This window comes from Myotis davidii, unplaced genomic scaffold (genome assembly GCF_000327345.1).
Source record: "Myotis davidii unplaced genomic scaffold, ASM32734v1 scaffold79, whole genome shotgun sequence".
NCBI classification, from domain to species: Eukaryota; Metazoa; Chordata; class Mammalia; order Chiroptera; family Vespertilionidae; genus Myotis; species Myotis davidii.
Genome location: NW_006294339.1, coordinates 3,172,597 through 3,188,450, shown reverse-complemented (window position 1 = coordinate 3,188,450; position 15,854 = coordinate 3,172,597). Strand labels below are relative to the sequence as shown.

The 15,854-nt window shown below is 53.6% G+C and overlaps 1 protein-coding gene across 1 annotated transcript in view; it reads right to left on the bottom strand.

Annotated features, from left to right (window-relative positions):
* The window catches only part of MROH7 (maestro heat like repeat family member 7), a 37,593-nt gene that overhangs the window by 7,204 nt on the left and 14,535 nt on the right, over window positions 1-15,854 (bottom strand). The window contains exons 8-16 of the mRNA XM_015566991.1: window positions 14,312-14,424; window positions 13,819-14,001; window positions 13,323-13,477; window positions 10,815-10,953; window positions 7,531-7,730; window positions 3,970-4,107; window positions 2,043-2,157; window positions 1,539-1,679; window positions 714-893 (exon numbers count right to left, since the gene is read on the bottom strand). Coding sequence (XP_015422477.1) covers window positions 714-893; window positions 1,539-1,679; window positions 2,043-2,157; window positions 3,970-4,107; window positions 7,531-7,730; window positions 10,815-10,953; window positions 13,323-13,477; window positions 13,819-14,001; window positions 14,312-14,424 — 1,364 coding nt within the window. The remainder of the gene's footprint in view (window positions 1-713; window positions 894-1,538; window positions 1,680-2,042; window positions 2,158-3,969; window positions 4,108-7,530; window positions 7,731-10,814; window positions 10,954-13,322; window positions 13,478-13,818; window positions 14,002-14,311; window positions 14,425-15,854) is intronic.

Genomic DNA, 15,854 nt, shown 5'->3' with positions numbered 1-15,854 from the left:
AGGTGTGTGTGTGGGACGCAACCCATCAATGTTTCTCTCTCACATCGATGATTCTCCCTCTCTCTTCCTCTCTCTCTAAAAATCAATAAAAAACATATTTTAAGAGATATTAGATGGTTGCACAACTCTGAATACACTAAAAACACTGATTTGTGCACTTAATGGTGAATTTATGATATATCTAAGAATAGTTAAAAGTCATTTTATTCAATGTATAAATATATTGTCATTGAATCTGTAAATTAAATATAAAAAATTTAAAAGTAAAACAGCCCTAGTCGAGTTGGCTCAGTGGATAGAGCATCAGCCTGCGAACTGAAAGGTCCCAGATTCGACTCCAGTCAAGGGCACATATCTGGGTTGTGGGCTCGATCCCCAGTGGGGGACTTGCAGGAGGCAGCCGATCCATGATTCTCTCTCATCGTGGATGTTTCTATCTCTCTCTCCCTCTTCCTTCCTCTCTGAGATCAATGAAAATATATATTTTTTTAAAAAATAAAATGATAACAAAGTATTTATTAAAAAAAAAAAACGCACCCCCTGTAGGTGCACAACAGCAATGAAGCAAGTCTCTGGGGAGAACGCTCTCTATGAGAGCCAATTAGAAAAGGACCTTCCTCCATGCACACCTATTGCAAAAAGACGTGTCGGAATGACTTGGCCCTGCCCAGGTCCTGCGGGCCATGGGGTATGGCAGCCCGCATGTTCCTTACGTCACTGAAGTGTGGCAGCAGGATCTGCAGCAACTCCACAGAGACCGAGCTGTCATTCAGCTTCCGGTCCTGCCCCTTGAAGATGGTCTTGAGGTTGTGGCCCGCCTCCATCACCAGCAGCCCGTCCACGCTCTTCAGGCCCTTCACCATGGAGGGCAGCAGGGCCTGCACCTTGGCGGTCTGTGGGGCAGGAGCTTTGGGATGGGGCTCCTACCTGGGCTAACGGGTAGGAGACCCAGCCCCGGATTCACGGAGAAGAACTTGGTGGAACAAGTCCTGCTTCCAGGCTCTGCTATGCCAGCCGCCCGCCTGGATGGCCTCACCCACGCTCTGCTCTCCCCAAAGCCCCCTTGGCCTTGCTGGCTCCTTCCTGGCCTGGACGCCCAGGGCCCTTTGCTGTCTGCCCGCTTCCCCGTGTTGTTAGTTTGCTTTGTGAATCTACGTTCTGTCACTTCCTCCCGCTACATCCATCCAGAGCTGCAACCGCGAGCGGTCGGAAAAAACAAAGCACTTTAAAAAACGCTAAGGATTCCCCGGCAATCCTGGCCTTGGTTTCCTAATCCGTAAAACCAGAGTAGTTCTTGCCGTGCCCGGGCCTTCTGACACACACTGCCTCAAAGATGGTTGTGAACAGTCTGGATTAGAAACTGCTTCAGAAGAATAAGGCATTCAGGGAATTATTAAGAGCTATCCGTTTCACTGATGGGCAGGACAGGAACAGGCTCTGATTCCAGCGCTGGCACCCAAGAGCGGACGGCAGCTCGCTCCACCCTCCCTCCCGCCCTGAGCCGGGCTGGGCCGGGCTCTCCGCTGCCCTCGGCTCACCTTCTCAGTCTTGCGGGCCAGGATGACCAGGCCTCGGATGGACAGCACCTTCATGATGGGGTTGTGGTGGTTCAGGCCTTCCGCCATCCGCCCCAAGGAGTACTCCTCGGGGATCCGCCGCACCTGCTCCATCTGGAAGAGCTGAGGGAGGGTGGCCATTGCTCCCCCGTGTACCCAGGCTCCCCGTGAGAGCAGGGCAGAGTCAAATGTGTATTTGCATCTCCAACCTGGTGCCTGGCGCACAGACATGCCCAGCAAAGGATGGTGGTTGCCTGGGGCACGAAGGGGGTCTGAGCAGAGTGGAATGGGTGAAGGAGTGGAGAGAGGAGGTGAGAAGGGAGGGAAGGGGGAGTTCATCATATTCAAGAGAAATCATGCTCACAAAATACTATCAATGGTTAAGCACAGTTTGCACAGGAGAAAAGACCAATAATGTGACCTGAGGTCTAGGCTCGGGGGAGGCCTGGGAGCAGCCCCTACCAGCACCCAGTGCCCAGTTGGTACCTCCACGAAGAAGGCGGTGGCCGTGATCTTGTGCTTCTCATCGCCACGCTCCAGGAGCGGGATGAGCAGGTAGAGGATGCGGCACCGCTCCTGGCAGGAGTACTGCACCATGGCCCTGGGGGTGGAGGGCAGAGGGGCAGGCCCTCAGGCTCTCCAGCCCCAGGGAGCTCGGCTGGTGGGGGTCTGGCCATGACCCTCGAAACTATGGACAAGACCAGGTCACCTGGGTTCTGTGCTCCCAAGATTCCCCACCTGGACAGCATCCCAGAGGCCATCGAGGTTAACTGCTTTGTTTTGCAGGTGAGGAAACTGAGACTTTGAGTGGGGAAGTGACTTGCCCAAGAGCACAGGGCAGATCAGTCAGACAGGCTCAGGACTCCCGACTGCACAGGACCGGTTCAGGAGGACACAGCAGGAGAGAGTGCGAGGGCCACCCACTGAGTGCCAGGCAGCAGCCCGATGCTTTCCCATGTGGCTGCATCGGATCCTCACCCTGAAGCTTCAGATTACCATTATATCCCCATTTTCACAGATAAGGAGACAGAGGCCGGGGGTCACAGCGCTGGGAACATGGCAGGGCTGGAGCCCCAACCCCGGGCTCTCCACTCTAGCTGTCTTGTTTATTGTACCAAGTCAGTGGTTCTCAAAGTGTGGCCCCTGGATCAGCAGTGTCAGCATCCCTGGAAATGCACATTCTCAGGCCCTGCCCCAAATGGGGTGAATCGGAAACTCTGGGGGTAGGGCCCAGCTTTCAGCGTGACAACAAACCCTGTGAATGACTGTGCTCGCTCAAGTCCAAGGACCCCTGCGCTACGCTCCATTCACCAGTGAGTCAGAGAGCGTGGCAGCTGCAGAGTCTGGAGTGAGGCAGCCTGGGTTCAAATCCTGGCCCCACCACTAGCTGTGTGGCTTTAGCAGGTCACTTACCTTCTCTGTGACTCGGTCTCCTCCTGGGTAGCACTGGGATAATAATAGTGCTATTTCATCAGCCATGGTGACAATTAAACGGAATAACCCACATACACACAACCCTTTGCATGCCGACTTGAGCATATTAGGTGCTCAGTAAATGTGTTGTGTCCTGAGACCCAGGGAGAGCACCATCTAGGGCACTTGGTGCAGGGTTGAGGGACAGGCTGTTCTCACAGGGGTCACATCATTGACATCAAGGGGCCCTCTCCTGGCCCCAAGGGCGGCTGTGTGTGGTGGCAGGGAAGAGCGCTGGGCTGGGTCAGCAGGTCGTTTCCCGGCTCTGCCACTTCCTGGCTGTGTGACTTTGGTACATAACTGTCCCTCTCTGGCATCCTCCTCTGCATTAGTCATTCCTGCCCCCACTCCCCCACCCCCAGTCAGCAGGAGGATAGTAAAAGCTAACCTGTGTTGAGCTCTTGCCACATGCCAGGTGCTCTTCTGAGCACTTTATTTAATCCTCCCCCCAAATCTTGCTGTGGGTCCTGTTATTATTTCCACACGAATGGAGGGAAAACTGAGACACAGACAGGGATGTGACTTGCCCGGGTCACAGCTGGGAAATGGCAAAGGGGGTTCAGACGCAGGCAAACCAACTCCCAGGCCACACTCCGAACTACCTGACGACCCCATCCTTCCTGCATTCGTGTGGGAGCTAATCATAGCACAGTGAGACGAGGGGCTTCATCAACCCTCAGTGCCCTGTGATGCCAGGCCCTGTGGCAGTCATGTTGCCTCCACAGAGCGTGTGCCGTCCCTCACCTCTGTGCCGTCTACCCGCCAGGCAGACGGTGCTCTCCTGGTTTAGAGAAGGGGTGGTGGACTGAGGGGCTGGTTTGCCGGAGAGACACAATCCCACACCTGTCTGTCTGTCTGTCTGTCTGTCTGTCTGTCTGTCTGTCTGAAGAAGCCGCGGTCTCTCCCCTCCCTCCGACCCCTGCCCGGGCCCCGGCCTCACCTGGCCAGCAGGGACACGCCTCGGTGGTGGTTCTCCTCCTGCCCCATGAGCTCCCAGCCGCCCTGGTCATCCAGAAAGGTGGCCTCGTATGAGCAGCCCATCTTCAGCAGCAGGGTTTTCACCACTTTGACCACCCAGCTGCCAAGACAAGGGGGCTGAGACCTCAAGGCGCCCCGCTCCTAGCAGGCTGGGCCTCCCTCCGCCCAGGCCCCTTCCACGGGCAGCTCCCATTTTAGCCAGAGGAGCTTCTCTCTGCCAGGCTACTTGTTGGCGAGTGTGCTCAGCGTATCCACAAAGAGTGGCTTTTGTACGAACCATCATTAGCTTTGAGAGCAAGAGAACACAGAAGCAAAACTTCCCTCCCTTTGAGCTGGTGCTTTGCCCTCCCATTTCCCCGGGGGCCTCCTCAGTGGGAGGAGAGGTCGGAGCTGGGGCTCCCTGCCTCCCGGCCCTGCCTCACGCTTGCCCTCCCCCACTATCACGCCCCTGGCTGGGTGGTGCTCTGCAGGACAGTCCTGTCTGCTCATTTGGACACAGTCTCCTGTCCAACCATGAGCCCTTCATCTCATTGGGACACTTAAGAAGTGAGTCCCAAACCTAGATGCACAACAGGACCTGGGGAGCTTGTACAACCTGCGGCCTGACCAGGCTGGGCCCCGGCCTCTGTGCTTTTGAAGCCCCTGGGTGAGCTTGGAGGGCACTGCCAGGGAGTCGTCCTACTGTGCGCCCAGCACAGCACTGGGTGCTCACAGATATATAGTGTGTATGTGTGTATATGTATATGTACTAGGATGTGTATGTGCGCATATATATGTTTAGGTGTGTCTGTATGTGTATGGATATATATAGACATATATACATCTACATGTGTGTATAAACCTTTATTAAAATAAAAAAAATGACAACGTGTGGAATAAAGTTTACATTTAAACAGGTTTTCCAGAAACCCAAACCCTTGCTTTAAGAGTTTATAATGCTCCCTGGCTGTTTTGGTCAGTGGTTAGAGCAGTGGTTCTCAACCTTCTGGCCCTTTAAATACAGTTCCACATGTTGTGACCCAACCATAAAATTATTTTCGTTGCTACTTCATAACTGCAATGTTGCTACTGTTATGAATCATAATGTAAATATCTGATTTGCAGGATGGTCTTAAGCGACACCTGTGAAGGGTCGTTCAACTGCCAAAGGGGTCGCGACCCACAGGTTGAGAACCACTGGGTTAGAGTGTCAGCCCATGGAACGAAGGGTCATGGGTTGGATTGCTGGCAAAGGGCATGTACCTCGGTTGCAGTTCTCCAGCCGGGGTCAGGGCGTTTCAGGAGGCAACAAATCAATGTGTCTCTCTTGTATCATTGACGTTTCTCTCACTCTCTGCCCCTCCTCCCTCCCTTTCATTCTCTCTAAAAATCAATGGACAAAATAGCCTCTGGTGAGGATTATAAAAAAGAGAATTTATGATGCAGTTGTGTGGACAGACCTCAAATGATATTGGGAGCTGGAGGTTCCCATGATACGAAGCATCAAGTATTTTGGAACTCAGGTAATTGGCTCAATTTTCACATTTTTGGTTTTGTGGTGAATATTAGTGCAGTGTGAAAAGTCAAGCTTCTGAACCAGGGCATTCGGAATCATGCAACCTCTGTGCTAAAGCTTTGAAACTTGCGCTCAGTGACAGCCACACCAGCAATGCCCCCAGAGTGTAAAGTCTCTCTCTCTCTTTCACACACACACACTCTCTCTCTCTCTCTCTCTCTCTCTCTCTCTCTCTCTCTCTCACACACACACACACACACACACACACACACACACACACACACACACATATACTCACGAAGGGACAGAGGCAGGCAGGCCCCAGATGTTGTCCACCTTAAGAGCCTAGGGCTCACCCTCCCAACTCTCCCATCCACCCTCCTCCCTCACCCCCAAAACTCCCAGCACTGGCTGAATGGCTAAGCTGAGATTTATACATTTTTGTTGGAGAAGGAAGGTTATATCTTCCAGTTTAAGCATTAGCACCTTTAAAACAGAATGAGCCACCTGCAAACTGTAATTACAGCACAACGCCATTTTTTCCAGCTTTCAGATTGGCAAAGATGAAAATGTTTTCTACTGCACTGTGCTGGCAAAGTGGGAGGACATAGACACTCGCACACGCTGGAGGCAGTGCCCTCTGTGGGCAGCAGCTTGGCAAATCTGGTGTCTTAGGGTGCACTCCAATTCTGCTTTCATCACTGCACAGCCCAGAACTCTTTCTTTTTTTTTTTCCCCCACATATTCCTCCTCCACCTTAATATTTAGACGCAGGAACCCTCTGCTACAGCCATTCCCTGCCAGGAGTTCCCTCTGGTGCAGCCATTCCCTCCCTGCCAGGAGTTCCTCCTGCAGAGACAACTGCACGTGTGCACACAGACATGTGCACAAGCAAACAGCTGCAGCATTGTCTGCAGTTGCAATGGGCCTAAATCAAGAGGACCCTGCCCACGCAGTGTGGCTCAGTGGTGGAGCATCAACCTATGAACCAAGAGGTCACGGTTCAATCCCTAGTCAGGGCACATGCCCAGGTTACAGGCTCCGTCCCCAATATGGGTGGGGGATGCAGGAGGCAGCCAATCAATGATTCTCTCTCATCATTGATGTTTCCATCTCTCTCTACCTCTACCTTCCTCTCTGAAATCAATTTTAAAAATTAAACAAAAAAAAGAGGACCCTGGTGAAATAAATTGTGGTACATTGAAATTTCTTACACAGAAATATTATGTAGTTGTTAAAAATAACGAGCAGTCTCCTTGCCGGTTTGGCTCAGTGGCTAGAGGGTTGACCTGGGTTTGATTCTGGTCAAGGGCACATGCCTGGGTTGTAGCTCAATCCCCAGTAGGGGGCGTGCAGGATGCAGCTGATCAATGATGCTCTCTCATCATTGCTGTTTCTATCTCTCCCTCTCCCTTCCTCTCTGAAACCAATAAAATATATATATATATTTTAAAAATGAGCAGCTGTCCACGTAATGATCTCCAATATATAGCATATGCTAAAAGCAGAAAGGTACACCTGTGTGAGGGTCACAGCCCCATTGGTGTAAAAATAGAGAAATAAACCTGTGAGCTTATCTCTGCACACACACCTCCGGGAGGGCAAGGAAGAACTCTGTCCTCCTGGGGAGGGTAACCGGTAAGGGAGGAAAGGACGCTCCCTGTTAATGTCTTCGGAGGTTTTGCTATGTGCATATATTACCTATTCTGATTAATAATTTAAAATCCGATGGTTGGGTCTTGGATTCAAACCTAATACAGCTAATACCCCTGGGGAGAGAGGAGAACGGCACGGTGAGCCCGGATTCGGGGGGAGGGTAGGGCGGGGAGGGGGCAGGTTCTCCTGCGGCCCAGCTCGGAGCAGAGTCTGACGCACAGAAGGTGCCGGACACCTTGCTGGCGTTCACAGAAGTGTGCTTCTGTTTTCTCTTCTATCCCACAGCTAATTCCCATTGCTCGGCGCCCTCAAGGCCTTCAGAAGGGCCCTTGCTGCGTGGCCCTCCCCGAGCCGGACACAGCAGGGGCATACCACACGGGTTCGAAGACGGAGGGCTGTGTGTCCTTCTTGGCCTCCTTGCGCTCAGGCTGGGAAGGCAGGCGGCGAGGCAGGTTGAGGCCGATGTGGTAATGGACCTGAACGAGCAGCGCCAGGAGCAGCTGGGGGTAGATGCGCCTCACGCGGCCCAGGCAGCTGTTCACCGACAGGAGCTCACACAGGCCGCTGGCTGCCTGAGGGCAGAGGGGAGGCTGGTGGGACTTCCTGCCCATTGCCTCGCCTCTCTGGGTCACCCCTGGATCTTTGCTCTATGCTGGCCCAGCCTGGGAAAACCCAGATGCCCTCCACGCCCCACCCGGCTCCCGCTCTCTGGATGAGCCCTGCGCCAGAGCAACAACAAGAACCTGCCTCTTGCTGTTCACACCCCCTGGAGGATCCCGGTGGAGGGGTCCCACCCCATCTCTGGGAGGCGGAGTGACCATGGCACTGTGTCAGTGAGGAGACAAGCTAGATGGGGGACGGCATTTGTCCAAGGTCACCCCTTGCGGACAGAGCTGGGTCATGAGCCCAGGGTTTGAGATAAGGCTGTGGCTGCCCTGCCTCTTCCTCTTTGTAACAGGCACAAAGAGGGGCAGCAGCTGACTCTACTTTGGGCCCTTAACTGCCCGCTGCCTCCCCATATAGCCAGCAGCCAAACAAGCCCCAGCCTTGAGCAGAGCCAGGGCGGACCAGTCCTGGACTCTCTCACCCCAAACCCACCTGCCTCGCCCTCCTGCCCCCACACCAGTCCTCCCAAGTCCCGGGAACCCGGCTTTGTTGGCGTTTGGCCCACCAGGTTCCTAAGGACCCACCTTGCACTCACCTCCCACCTTCACCTACCAGTCCTCTCTGGTCCTGGCCTGGCTCCACCCCTCACACTCGGCCCCACCCCTCCCACTCAGCCCATCAAGTCCTCTCTAACTTGCAGGACCATGTGTGGTGGGAGGGGGCAGTGATGGGCTGGGGTCCTGAGACCTGATGGCTCATTCTGGTTCCACCACCCCCTGTCCCTCTTCAGGCCGCAGATTCATCCTCCATAAAGTGAGGCTACTGGTCCTCTTCCAGCCAGCTCACAGGTGTGGTGGGAATTGAGTGGAGGATAAGGGAGAATGCTTTCTAAAGAAATGGTTGAAATCTGTGCCACCAAACCCATGGCTTGTTCCCGTGGAAATAAGACATAATGTGGGCTGGATGAGAACAATAAGTGGCACTTATTTGTAATTCACGGCTTAAGAAACCCCTTCACATACACTACCTTGCTCTTAACAGGTAAGAGTCGGGCAGGAGTTATTACTACCCATTTTACAGATGCAAATATGGAGGATAAAGAGGGGGAAGTGACTGACCAAGGTTATATAGACAGGCAGTGGCAGAGCTAAGACAAGCCTCATGGACTCAAAGCCTTTACACTTTTCAGCAGCCCAAAACCCAATGACTGTATTTAGACAAAACAGTCTGTGGTGTAAGAAAAGTCGCTAGGGATGTGCCACAGGGCTCTGCTCTTGGCTTGATCTTGCTCAAATGGTTTATCAATACCACAATATAAAAATTAGTCCAGCCCGGCCGGTATGGCCCAGTGGTTGGATGTCGACCCATACACCAAGAGGTCATTGGTTTGATTTCTGGTCAGGGCACATGCAGGCTTGAGCCCCAGTAGGGGACTAGCAGGAGTCAGCCAGTCAATGTTTCTATCTTTCTCTCCTCTCCCCTCCTCTCTCTCTCTAAAAAAAAAAAAAAATCAATTAAAGTACATATATTTTAAATTAGTCCAGGCGATCTCTGCCATGCTGGTTGAACAAGCAGCATGCCTGACTGACTGAAGAAGAGGCTAGCACACACTGATGGAAGGAGGAGCGGATACATGCCCCGGGCAGGGGAGGTGTGGGTGCTGGTGCTTGTTCACAGAACTCCATGCTAGGGGGAGCGGCAGAGAGATGGGGGGGGGGGAAGCACAGGGTTGGAGGTAGGAGGTCTGGGTGTGAGTCCTGGCACCACTGCTCCCCGGCTGTGTGACCTTGGGCAAGACGTGGACTGTACGGCTGAGCAGGAGTATCTTGCTCTGCAAAGGATAATGCCACCCCTCCTCCATTCCCCATGCCTGTATTTGCTTTCCTCCATCAGAATGTCCTGCTCTCTGCTGTATCCCAGAGCTTATGAGTGTGCATGGCACATAGTAGGTGATCAATAAATATTTGTTGACTATATCAGTTCAAACATTTTTAATGTCTACTATGTGCCAGGCGTCTGTTAGACATTGGAGATATCATGGTGAGCAAAACAGGCTCAGTTATTCATCTTCATGCACCTCACAGGTTAATCGAATGACCCCCTCCAACTGCTGTCAAATCACAACTGGGGTAAATTCTCCCAAGATAAAGTATGTGATGCAAAGTATAATATGCACAGATTTCCTCATGTTAGGGAGATCGGGGAGGGCTGCCCTGAGGAGGTGATGCTTGAGCTGAGAGCTGGGGGAATGAATAGACGTTAACTTGGTGGAGAGTAGTCTAGGCAGAGAAAACATGTGCAAAGGCCCTGTGACAGAAGACAGCATAGCACGTATGACATTCTGGTCAAGACCAGGAGGCTGGAGCAAGCAAGAGGAGCATGGAGTGTGGTGAGGCCCATGAGGGGTGTGGGGCCTGCAGCACGGGTAGGAGCACTGTGTTACTCTCCAGGGCAATGGGAGGCCATTGAGGAGGTTCAGAAGAGCAGCTGCGCAATACAGATTACAGGGGCAGCAGTGGGAGCAGGGAGTGAGCAGGTGCCTTAGACCAGGGTAGCAGTGAGAGAGGCAGAGAGAAGTTGTCTCTCGAACCAGCGACCTTCCTGCAGTCAGAGCCCGTGCCCTCTGTGTCCTAGGGCTACACTCTGAGCCTGGCAGCAAGGAGAGCGTAAATGTTTTGTGTCACCAAATGAGGAATGAGTTAGTCTTCACAACCACCCCGCGAGACACATACTCTTGTTTCCACTTATAGGTGCAGAGACTGAGCCTCAGAGAGGTACGGTGCTCAGGCCACACAAAAGTAACATAGCAAAGCCGGTTCTCAGACGCAGGGCTCCCATCCCCGGTCATTTCGTGTTCACTACCCCGGGATGCTGATGGGCCTGTGGGGGCAGTGCCATTGTCATCAGTGGGCCCTACAAGAGCCCAGAGGCAGAGGCTTGCCCGAGGCCACACAACTAGCTGCTAGCAGAGCAGGGCACGGGAAGCCAGGTGTGTGAAGCCCAGCAGGGCGGGAGGGGCAGGGTCAGAGGGGACAGCAGGCAGGTCTCACCGCTAGGGGCACGATGGAGGCCCTGCCCTTCTTGGTGACAGGCTTCTCCTTCAGGCTGGTCAGGAGCAGGTCCAGGAGATCTCGGACTTCACAGCTGGGCTTGCCCAGTATCAGCTGCCTCCACATCTCTGCTCCATTGCTGGGAGGTCAGGGGTGGGATATTTAGTGAGGACCAGGGCAGGGCGCCCCCCTGGCCTTCCAGTGGTATCCATGAGCATGCCAGCAAATTTCTGGAATGGCCCAGAAAACACTCCCTGGGAAGCAGGGGCCAATAGTGATAGAAAACCCGATTTCCTAGCTGTTATGCCAGGTACTTTACATACAAGTTATTACTCCAGCAAATACTGAGCGTCTGCTCTCTGCCAGGCACTAAGAAAATTTCTGGGGCTACAGGTGTGAACAAGATATTGAGCCATTCAAAGTCACTGAATTCTCACAATGACCTCAGGGTGGGTTGTTATTCCCATTTCACAGATGCAGAGCTGAGGCTCAGGGAGGTGAAATCGCCAGTCCAAGACTCCACAGCTAATGGGCTGTATTGTCAAGAAGTGACCAGGTCTGATGTCTCCAAAGCCTGTGCCCTTTGGGGCCTGGAGCCTGCATTTGCCACATAACATCAAGGAGCCCCCACCCCTGTCCCTTAGAAGGCCGTCCACCAGGCAGGGGGAGGGCATCTGTGCAGGCAGCACAGCCTGCGGACACACCTATCCTAGGGACTTGAAAGCATTGAGAGGCCAGTGCTTCTGCGTGAGGTTTGAACCTTTCATTAACTTTCCAGCTCTATTCCCCTGGAAACCAGATAAGCACAGCATGCCAACCATGTTGCTAGGCACCAGTTGGTAAAAATGGTAAAAATGCTTATGGTAAAAATGACCCAGTTGGTAAATTGCATCTGGGCTGGGAGGAACTGTAAATTCACTGTAAGAACCGACGGGGACGCCGTAGCATTGAGCTTCCTGGGGCACAGGGACTCTTGCGACTGGATTTGTCCCTGTGGGGACCCTGGAAGCAAAGTCTATGAGTTATTTGTTGTAAGAAATACTAGTTCCTGTGAGGCCAGACACATTTAAGCCAGGGCGGCTCCTGCACCTTTCACCTGAGAGGCCAAGAGTGAAGTGAGGAAAGTGAAGCGTCTGGGGCACAAAATTTAAGGAGTCCCTCGCTCTCGGGCTCATACAAGTGCAAGCTGGCACCTGAGAGCCAGGGCCTCCTTAAATGTTGTTCCAGCTCTGTCTGGTGGCTTCTGGGCTGCTGCATGGTTTCCTGCAAAGAGGAGCCCCTGACACTGCCCCGCCTACATCCTGAGCGACTCTATGTCAAGTGCGGCCCCAGCGGCCTCCTGGTGAGTCCGAACATTTAGTGGCTCTGGGAAGAAACGCCCTGGCGGGCAGTGCCGTCAGAAGGGTACGCTTCTTGCAGGCGGGAGAACAGACCCGTGTTGCGCAGCCCGCACCACCCATGTCTTCGGTTTCTATGAATGACACCAACTCTTACTTAGAATCACGCCCCGTTTGCATAGCTCCACACAGTTCTTTCACGGTCATTCTCAGCCAAACATCTTAAGAGATGGACCACACACTCTCCGCCTTGTTGTAGCCACTCCAAGTGTGGGAGCATTTTCTGGGCTGAGCGGCTGGAGCAGTCAGACTGGTGTCTCCTGCCTACAAGCTCACATCTGGCCCCATCGGGCCACCTCAGTCCTCTCTGCCCATCAGGCCACCTGCTCCCTGGAGGCTGAGAGCCCAGTGTGTCCTCCTGCACAGGCCGGGACCCGGCAGGAACTCAGCACAGCTGGCTGCATTGCTTGTCACGACCACTGGTCCGGAGTGGGAATTCAGGGATTACTTCCTGCTTTTGCGGGGAAACTAAGCCCAGAGAGGACAAGCAGGGTACCAAGCCCACACAGCAGCTGACGGCTGAGTCAGGACTGTGTCCCAGGCTTCCTTCCCATGGCGCCACTCCTTCCAGCTCTGGGCCTGGCGTTGGTCAGATCTGAGTTTAGGTCCTCATGCTGTTGCTGGCTCACAAACTTCCTGCCTGGCTGGCATGTCTCAGTGGTTGAGCATCGACTTCTGAACCAGGAGGTCATGGTTCAATTCCCAGTCAGGGCATATGGCTGGTTTATGGGCTCAATCCCCAGTAGGCGGTATGCAGGAGGCAGCTGATCAATGATTCTCTTTCTCTCTCTCTCGCTCTTTCTCTCTCTCTCTCTCTTCTTTTCTGAAATCAATAAAAATATATTTTTTAAAAAACAGCTTCCCCTGAGCCTTAGTTTCCTGATCTGTAGAATGGGGTTATTGCACTATTAATGCTGAGCACAGACAGCCAGCAGTGCTTGGGAGTGCTTACTGGTTGTCATAGCACCGCAGAGCACAGAAGAGGGCCATCTGGAAGGGCAAGGGGCTCCTCGGGGTAGAAGGAGAGTCCCAGGCCGCGGGGGTGCGGAGGGGGGAGAGCTGCTTTGACCCTCTGAGATGTAGTGGCCCACAAACCCCCCTGACGTGGTACCTGTCCAGTGGGAGGGGGCACATGAGCAGGGCCACGACGACCTCGGTCATAAACGAGCTGGCCAGGAGGGAGATGGGCAGCAGGGCCACCTCGCGGGCCCGAGGCTCCTGGATGCGGCTCAGCTGCATGTAGACGGCCTGCATGATTTCCGGGATCTGGAGCACAGTGGCGGGCGGCGCCGTGAGCAGGTGAGGCCCAGGGGAAGCAAGGGGAGGCGTGGGGGCAGGGAGATGGAGGAGGAGAGGAGTGACAGGATAGAGTGACCGGAAAGAGGGGGCACACAGGAGAGAAATGGGGAGGGCAGATGCCTGCGCCTTCCCTGAACGTGAGCCCCTTTGTCTTCACTGCCCACCTCCACCCAACACCGCATGGGTGAGTTTTTTCTCGCTCCAAGTTGGCAGCACCTAGAACTCAGCCACCACCACCCCACTCTGCCTGAGGGATGAACGGGCCCTATAGGGGTCTCCCCGCCCAGCCCCTGCTCCCAGGGCCTTACCACCTCCAGCGCCCTGTGCCGGTACCACTCCAGCACTGAGCTGAGCGTCACCTCCGAGGCCAGCTGCCTCATCTCCCCCGAGTCTCTCCCCCGAGCCTCGGCCTCTGAGCCGCCTGTCAGCCCTTCCAGGGCGGCTAGCATCAGGTCCTTCACCTGCTGGGGCCCCAGGAACTCTCCGAACTCCTGAAACAGAGGCGCAGAGATGCAGGCGCACACGGACAGACCCCGAATGAGCTGTACACAGATGCACAAATGCGCCAGACGGGCAGAGGTCAGCAGGGAGGAGCTGCAAAACAGGGCGACGTGGCCCATATCCTGTGGCACAGGCCAGAGGGGTGGGGGCACTCAGCGCGGCCCGCGGGGCCGGGCTAGGTTTCCTGTAAAGGGGACTTGAACCTGGGAAGATGGGAGGGGTGGGGAAGGCATTGGGCATGGGCGCTGCCCTTCTCCCGCATCCCCGGGAAGGCCCAGGGCAGGGGGCAGCCAGCAGTACCGCGACGACACGCAGAATGTTCTGGCATGGGCTGGCAGGGTTGTAGGGCCCCAAGAACCGCTTGTTGCTCTCATACAGTTCCCTCTTGTTGGTCTCCCTCTTATCTCTGGCTCCTGCAAGAAGAGGGCCTTTTCAGTGGGGCCCAACCACCTCGCCTTATAGCATTTTGTTAAACATAGACGGAGGAAGTGCATACATCATAGCACCAGCTTAATACACTTTCAAATGCGCAGCCTAGCCATCAACTGGGCCCAGACCAAGAAACAGAACGTGACCAGCACCCAGGAGCCCCTCTTGTGCCCTTCCCGGTCCGCTCTCCCCTCGGCACCCGGTAACCAGGGTTCTGCCTTCCCCCACAGATGGGACAGCCTTGCTGTTGGACTTCTATGAATGGACTCATATGTTAGCCTGGTGTCTGCCTTTCACGCAACATCATGTGCGCGAGATTTGTTGGTACCATTGCAAGCAGTGTTGCTTCATTCATCTCAGTGCTGCATGGTTTCCCATGGTGTGAATATACTACAATTTCTGTATCTGTTCCGCTTCTGAGGGACATTGGAGTTGTTTCCAGCCATCATGCATCGTGCTGCTATGAACAGTCCAGTATGTCTAGTCCATGCCTTTTGGTGAATAAATGTGCACATTGGTTAGTTGGGTGGCTGGAGAGAAACTGCTATGTGTTGGGGCAAGCGCAGGTTCAGCTGCAGGGGATGCTGACAGTTCTCCACAGCGGAGACCGTGTGCTCCCACCCACAGTGCAGGGAGTTCCCGTGGCTTCGCGTCTCACCAGCATGTGTATTGTCTGTATGTTTCATTTTTGTCATTCTGGTGGGGGAGTGGCAATACCTCTTTTAATTGACAATCGTCCTACCCCTGGCATTCCCAACTCCCCTTTTCTGCCTTTTTTTTTTCTTTAGGTTTTATCATTATCTAACTTACTATATGCTTTTATTTTATTGTCTCCTGACAACAAGGAGGCAAGCTCAATAGGGGGGATTCTTTAATTCATTGATTTTATATTTGTCTTCACTGCGGTGTCCCAGGGCCTAGAATAGTCTCTGGCACATGATGGCTTTGTTTTTTCTATTGAAGGAAACACATTTTAGGTGCATTTTCTGAGCCCTTACTATGGCTTGGCCTGGGTCCTACCTGGATCCCCCAGCATAGGCAAGACATGGGCATAGGAAAGGTCTGTCAGGGCGGAGGGACCACATGGACCGCATGTGTGGGTTGTATGTAAGGGAAGGAGCTTGAGACCTGGAATCAGGCACACGCAGGTTCCTATCCCAGCTTGGCTGCTTCCTACAGGGGGCGGAGCGTGGACAAACACTTTGCTCCTAGAGAATCGAACAGAGTGGGTTTGGCCTCGGGTTGCCAGATAAAATACAGGCTCCCCAGTTAAATGTGAATTTCAGGTAAACAAATAATTTTTAGTGAAAGTATATCTCAAATATATATTTAATCAAAGTATTCATTGTTTATCTGAAACTCACAGCTAAGTGGGTGTCCTATCCTTTCGTTTGCTAACTCTAGCAATGCTGTA